Source organism: Zophobas morio, unplaced genomic scaffold, assembly GCF_036711695.1.
Source record: "Zophobas morio isolate AGI-343-1 ecotype UQ-CSIRO unplaced genomic scaffold, CSIRO_AGI_Zmor_V1 ptg000008l, whole genome shotgun sequence".
Lineage (NCBI taxonomy): Eukaryota > Metazoa > Arthropoda > Insecta > Coleoptera > Tenebrionidae > Zophobas > Zophobas morio.
In genome coordinates this window covers 12,071,834-12,079,516 of record NW_026972113.1, presented here as the reverse complement: position 1 = coordinate 12,079,516, position 7,683 = coordinate 12,071,834, and the positions used below count along the sequence as shown (strand labels likewise).

The 7,683-nt window shown below is 32.0% G+C and overlaps 1 protein-coding gene across 1 annotated transcript; it reads left to right on the top strand.

Annotated features, from left to right (window-relative positions):
• Positions 1 to 1,092: 1,092 nt before the first annotated feature.
• Positions 1,093 to 2,867, top strand: LOC135124874 (uncharacterized). The gene is made up of 3 exons (XM_064050097.1): positions 1,093 to 1,107; positions 1,169 to 1,263; positions 1,318 to 2,867. The coding sequence occupies exons 2-3, from the start codon at positions 1,201 to 1,203 to the stop codon at positions 2,659 to 2,661; spliced, it is 1,407 nt and encodes a 468-aa protein (XP_063906167.1). The 5' UTR covers positions 1,093 to 1,107; positions 1,169 to 1,200; the 3' UTR covers positions 2,662 to 2,867.
• Positions 2,868 to 7,683: the final 4,816 nt, after the last annotated feature.

The following is a 7,683-nucleotide window of genomic DNA, read 5'->3' as shown; positions in this document are numbered from 1 at the left end:
AAAGGGAAAGTACGGAAAAACATAAAATGAGAATCCGAAAAATCCGAATAATCCGACAAATCCAAAAAACCCAGAAAATCCGAAAAAATCTAGAATAAATGAAAAATCCGAAAATCCAAAAAAAAAACAAAAACCGAAGAAAAAATCAAAATAGGAAAAAAACAAAAAAGATGAAAAATTCTACAAATCCGAAAAATTCGAAAAATCTAGCGAATCCAAAGAATTCAAAAAACTCAAAATATCCGGAAAATTCGAAAATCCAAAAAGTACAAAATCGAAAAAACGAATCATTGTAAAATCGAAATCGGATAATTAGAAAACCAAAAATTGCAGAATTGAACAATAAAAAAATCGAAGATTGAAAATTTGAAAATTGAATCAACAAAAAATTATTATAAAATCGAAAGAAACATTGAAAAAATAAAGGAAATGAAAGAACGAAAATTGTAATATACAATCTAGAAATTGAAATTTAAAAATCTGAGAGAAAAATAAAAAAGAGTCTGTTGGCAGTATTTTTAAACAAAGATGTGAACTTTTCTTGGGTTCATGTTGGCATAACTGAAGTTATTGTGTGACATACGATAAATTTAGATGACATAGAAACATCATGATACCAATTTCAAATAAAAATCCAGGATTGCCAACAGACTCAGTCATTTCTGATCACGCGATATTAATTTTAACAAATAAATACAGGTTATGTATTTTAATTTATTTCGGCTTCACGTCGTAAACAACACACATTCAACTTATGCAGACGGCAAAAATGTTTAGATATATACAGTGAAAGTACCCACCAATTATTGTTATTATTATTATTATTATTATTTTACAGACCACACGAACTAAGAGTGTACAGTGGTTTTAGAGCGTGTATTGTTGGTTGCATACATCAGTAATTTTTCTATTTTTGTTACTACAAATAAATTCAAGTAAAATAAACAAGCCTGTTGTTTCTGACTTACTTATTTATTTATTTAATCAACGTGCGTTGTTCATTTCATCAAAAAATTGACACCGTGTATTGTTGGTGGCCTACACCACCAATCCCGGGAAACGATTTAAAAAATCAATATCTTGAGTAGGAATCCAGCACTGGCGTTGGTTTGTCTGGGAAAAGGTACGTTACAATGACTTAACCGTGCTAATCATCCAGTCTTTCCAGTTGTACATGGCTAAAACTTTTCACTTAATAGTATGGGGAACTACAGCTGCAGTGTGAAACGTTATAGTAAATGGAGAGAAACAAAAATAAGTCTGGTGAGTATTCAAGTCCCTTAGAAACGTAAAAAATAAGCATGTCTTTACTACTAGAACCACGAAATCCTCATTAGACGATTGTTGTGCCTCGAGGTCAAGATCAGGGTTTACAAAAATTTCTTTCCCCTTCATGACGCCTGCGCCAAAGGCGACGTGGAACTCACGTGCCAACTTTTATACCACGGAGCCGACCCCAACACCCCCAACTCCAAGGGGTTCCTACCCATAGAGCTGCTCCCATGCGACGAAAACCTCGACGAGGCACTCAACATCCTTTTCCCTTATTCGTTCGAGGACGGGTGTTCCGTCCCGCTCCGCACCATGACGAAGTCCATGCGAGACAATTCCTCGCTTTTCCGTCGCGTGTTGTCGGTCGCCAAAGAGGTGACCTACGACGACGACGACCTCAACTACTTCCGTCGAGAGTTCATCCATATCTTCAAAAAAAACTTCCTACTCTTCCTGGACAAGTTCGAGCACGTGGTGAGGGCTTCAATCGACGAGAAATTTCTTTGTTCGGGGATTATTCAGCCAGCTGGGTGCGAAAACGTCGACGAGTACGCTGAGGTTTTGGACGCGCTTTTTTCCAAAGGGTGTGCCGATGAGCTGGCGAGTACCAAGCACCATCTGGTTTCTGGGTCTGGATGTGGGTGCGATTGCGGGCTTTATCAGGGGTACGAGCCCGAAACTACCGACAATGTCATCACTCAGTTCATCGCAGTGTTCAGCTCGAAGTTCGACGAAGACGAAATCACGAAAAGGGTCCTGGTGATGGTGTCCTACGGGCTCAGAGTGACGCTCTACGACCTAAATTTCGTCTATTATAAGTACGGGCACAACGAACTCTTCAGGATTTTGCTACACGTGGATGTGTATGACAATGTCAGTTCGAAAGAACTCTTGTCGGTGATGGTTTTCCTACATTATAAACCCCGATTGGACTTCCAGAACCAGGAATTCCGGAGGTGTTTGAAGCTCCATACTGGGTTCGCTCCGGTGGTGGCCCAAGGGGTTGACGCCCAGACCGTGGACTACCCATCTGACGGAACCATGGACGCGTGTCTCAACATCGACTACGCCCTCTGCAACTTCCGCCAGTTCGCCGGGTCTTGTCTAATAAGTACCACGAACTCTCTGGACACCCTCTTCGACTACTTCAACCACGACAACCTCAAAGAGATGTGTTTGGGTTTATGCAAACGAAAGGACTTCGTCGAGAAGGTCAAAAAATTGCCCAGGGTTTCCTCGCTGGTGGAACTAAGCAGAAACGTCGCCAGGAGGTTCATCATGGACGAGTTTGGGGTGTCGAGCTTGAAGGATTTTCTCACTGCCGTGAACAGGCTTCCGGTTGACAAGACGACGAAGAGTATATTGGTTTTGGAGAGGAAGATATATTAGGGTGTTGATACCTACTATATGTATTTGTAATGTGAAACTGTGCTCCAGACGTCGAGAACTTCACACACTGGCTGTTGTGGAGTTCTGGAAAGTACTAAATCAGGTCTTTATTGTATGGCTTAATTGTTGTCTGAATAATGTACCTAAAATTTTGAAACTCATCAATTTTGTGGAGTTTGTGTATTTTGTTATAAGATTTTGTAACAGATCCGTTGTTGTTATATAAAATGATGTTGTTAAAAGGTTTTCTTATTTCTAAAACGATAGTCAAAATTTGTTTGAACCCTACCAGCAATGTTTTTCCTTTCTTCAGTTTTTCGATTCTTTAATTTTTCATTTCTATAGATTTTCAACTTACAGTTTTTCGTTTCGCTTTTTTATTTTTGTTCTTTTAAAATTTTTCCATTTTTCAATTTTTTGACTTGCAATAATTCGTTTCGGTATTTTGTTTTCTGTATTTTTTCAATTTTTAGGTTTTTCAATGTTCTCATTTTTTTTAATGTGAAATTTTTCATTTTTTCAGATTTCCTTTTACAAATTTTCGGTTTTCAATTTTGTGACTTTTCAACTTTTAGATTTTTCATTCCATCATTTTTGGATTTGCAATTTTTTTGCTTTTCATTTTAAAATGTAATAAAAACGATATTTTTTTTTAATTTTCACTATTTCAATTTTACGATTTTAGAATTCTTCCATTTTTGAATTACTGAATTATTGTAAAATTGTAAAATTGAGAAATCAGAAATGATATAACGGAAAAGTATGAAATGAAAACTTCTAAAAAAATCTAAATAATCCAAAAAATCTAAAATATCTCAAAAATACGAAAATCCAAAAAAACAAAAAACTGAAGACATCCAAAAACCCAAGAAACTCGAGGAATCCAATAATTCGAAATTCAAAAAAATAATTCTAAATATCCGAAAAATCTGAAAAATGGGAAAATTGAAAAAGTTCGAATAGTTCAAAGACTCGAAAAATTCAAGAGAACCAATAATTGTAAATCCAAAAAATCCAAAGATACGAAAAATCCGAAAAATCAAAAGAAACCGAAGAAATTAAAAAAACCTCATAAACTCAAGAGATTCAATAATTTGAAACCCTAAAGAATACCTAAAAATTCTAAAATAATTCCAAAAAAAATCAAAAAATCCAAATATAAAAAAAAAACAAAAAAATATCCGAACAATACAAAAAACCAGAGATATGCAAAAACTAAAAATTCAAGAGATTTAATAATTAAATTGTAAATCCAAAAGATCCAAAGATCCCAAAAATCCGGAAAACCAAAAACCAAATAAATCCAGAAAACTTCAGAAACTCAAGAAATCCAATAATACGAATGCCAAAAAATCCAACAAATTCCAAAAATACAAAAAAATCAAAAGATCCAAAAACCCATGAAACTGAAGAACTCCACAATTTGTAATCTCAAAAAAACAAAAGATCCAAAAGATACCCACAAATCTAAAAAAACCCAAAGTATCCAACAAATCCAACAAAACTAAAAATCAAACAAATCCATCAAGTCCAACAAATCCAACAAATTCGACAAATCCGGCAAATCTGACAAATCCGACAACTCCAAAAAATCCAAGAAAATCCAAGAATATCTAAAAAAATCCAAAAGATCCAAAAAATCCGAAAACCCCAAGAAATTCAAGAGGTACAGTACAATAATTTGTAATCTCAAAAAAACAATAATCTAAACAATCCAAAAAATTCAAAAGATCCAAAAGACCCAAAAGATCCAAAAAATCCCAAGATTAAAAAAAATCAAAATATCCAACAAATCCAACAAAACCCATAAATCCGACAAATACGACAAATCCGAGAAATCCAAAAAATCTAGGAAAATCCAAGGAAATCCAAAAAAATCCAAAATATCCCAAGACCCAAAAATCTAAGATATTCAACAAATCTAAAAGAACCTAAAATATCCAACAAATCCAACAAAACCAATAAACCAAACAAATCCAACAAATCTGACAAATCTGGCAAATCCGCCAAAACCGACAAATCCAAAAAATCCAAGATAATCCAAGTATATCCAAACAAAATCGAAAAAATCCAAAAAAAGTCCAAAAATCCGAAAAACCCTAGAAACTCAAGAGGTATAGTACAATAATTTGTAATCTCATAAAAAAACAATCTAAAAAATCCAAAAAATCCAAAAGATCCGAAAGATTCAAACGACCCAAAAGATCCCAAGATTAAAAAAATTCAAAATATCCAACAAATCCAGCAAAACCAAGAAATCAAACAAATCCGACAAATACGACAAAATCTAGAAATCAAAAAAATCCAAGAAAATCCAAAAGATCCAAAAAATACAAAAAACCGAAGATTCTCAAGAGGTCCAAAAATTTGTAATCTCAAAAAATAGAACAATTTAAAAAATCTGGAAATTCCAAAAAATACAAAAGAATTAAAAGATTTAAAAGTCCCAAAAAATCCAAAAGATCCAAAAGATCCCAAGATCCAGAAAATTCGAAATATCCAACAAATCCGAAAAATCTAAAATATCCAACAGATCCAAAAAATCTGACAAAACCGACAAATCCCACAAATCCCACAAATCCGACAAATCCGACATCTGAAAAATCCGAAAAACCCGAGAAACTCAACAATTTGTAATCTCAAAAAAAACAATTGTCTAAAAAATCTAACAAATCCAAAAACTCCTAAAGATCCAGAAGATCCTAAGATCCAAAAAATCCAAAATATCCAACAAATCCAAAAAATCTAAAATATCCAACAAATCCGGCAAATCCGACAAATCCAAAAAATCTAAGAAAATCCAAGATAATCCAAGAATATCTAAAAAAATCCAAAAGATCCAAAAAAATCCGAAAAACCCAAGAAACTCAAGAAGTACAGTACAATAATTTGTAATCTCAAAAAAACAATCTAAAAAATCCAAAAAATCCAAAAAATCCAAAAGATCCAAAAGATCCAAAAGACCCAAAAGATCCGAAAAATCAAAAAAATCCCAAGATTAAAAAAATTCAAAATATCCAACAAATCCAACAAAACCAAGAAATCAAACAAATCAGACAAATACGACAAAATCGAGAAATCCAAAAAATCCAAGAAAATCCAAAAGATCCAAGAAATACAAAAAACCCAAGATTCTCAAGAGGTCCAATAATTTGTAATCTCAAAAAATAGAATAATTTTAAAAGTCTGGAAATTACAAAAAATTCAAAAGAATTAAAAGATCCAAAAGTCCCAAAAAATCCCAAGATCCAGAAAATTCGAAATATCCAACAAATCCAAAAAATTCGATAAAACCGACAAAACCGACAAATTCCACAAATCCCACAAATCCGACAAATCCAACAAATCCGACATCTGAAAAATCCGAAAAATCCGAAAAACACGAGAAACTCAATAATTTGTAATCTCAAAAAATAAACAATTATCTAAAAAATCTAACAAATCCAAAAAATCCAAAAGATCCAGAAGATCCTAAGATCCAAAAAATCCAAAATATCCAACAAATCCAAAAAATCTAAAATATTTAACAAATCCGACAGATCCGACAAATCCAACAAATCCGACAAATCCGGCAAATCCGACAAATCCAAAAAATCCAAGAAAATCCAAGATAATCCAAGAATATCTAAAAAAATCCAAAAGATCCAAAAAAATTCGAAAAACCCAAGAAACTCAAGAGGTAGAGTACAATAATTTGTAATCTCATAAAAAACAATCTAAAAAATCCAAAAAATCTAAAAAATCCAAAAGATCCAAAAGATCCAAAAGACCCAAAAGATCCGAAAGATCCAAAAAAATCCCAAGAATAAAAAAAATCAAAATATCCAACAAATTCAACAAAACCAAGAAATCAAACAAATCCGACAAATACGACAAAATCGAGAAATCCAAAAAATCCAAAAAAATACAAAAAACCCAAGATTCTCAAGAGGTCCAATAATTTGTAATCTCAAAAAAATAGAATAATTTAAAAAATCTGGAAATTCCAAAAGATCCAAAAGTCCCAAAAGATCCAAAAGATCCAAAAGATCCAAAAGATTCCAAGATCCAGAAAATTCGAAATATCCAACAAATCCGAAAAATTTAAAATATCCAACAAATCCAAAAAATCCGACAAAACCAACAAATCCCACAAATCCGACAAATCCAACAAATCCGACATCTGAAAAATCCGAAAAATCCGAAAAATCCGAAAAACCCGAGAAACTCAACAATTTGTAATCTCAAAAAAAAAAACAATTATCTAAAAAATCTAACAAATCCAAAAAATCCAAAAGATCCTAAGGTCCAAAAAATCCAAGATATTCAACAAATCGAAAAATCCAAAATCTCCAACAAATCCAAAAAATCTAAAATATTCTATAAATCCGATAGATATTCAAGAAAATTCAAGAAAATCCAAGTAAATCCAAAAGATCCAAATAAGTCCAAAAATCCAAAAAAAAAAATCAAAAATCTAAAAAACTAAAAAAATCCAAAATATTCGAAAAATTAAATAAACCATAAAACAGGAAATCGAAAAAATCCAAGAAACTGGAGACATCCAATAATTTGAAAACTAAAACGTCCAAAAAGTCCAAATAAATTTCAAGAAAACCATAAAAATCCCAAAAAAACAAAAAGTGGAAAATCGTTCTTTTAATTTTCTTTTTTTCATTGTGTTTCTCGAGTTTTAAATTTTTTATTCCTTCAATTTTTGATTTGCAATTATTCTAGTTTTCATTTTGAAAATGTAATAAAAAAACTATAATTTTCAAAAATTTTCAGTTTTTCAATTTTACGATTTTAGAGTTTTTCCATTTTTCAATTATTGAATTATTGTAAAATTGTAAAATGGAAAAGTATGAACTGAAAACTTTGCGAAATTTAAAAAATTCGGAGTTCGACAAATCAAAAATATCCTTAAAATCTAAAAAATCCCAAAAAATCTAAAATATCTAAAAAAGCCCAGAAATCCAAAATAATCTCAAAAATCGCAGAAATCCAAAAAATCCAGAAAATCTAAGGAATAAAAAAATCGAA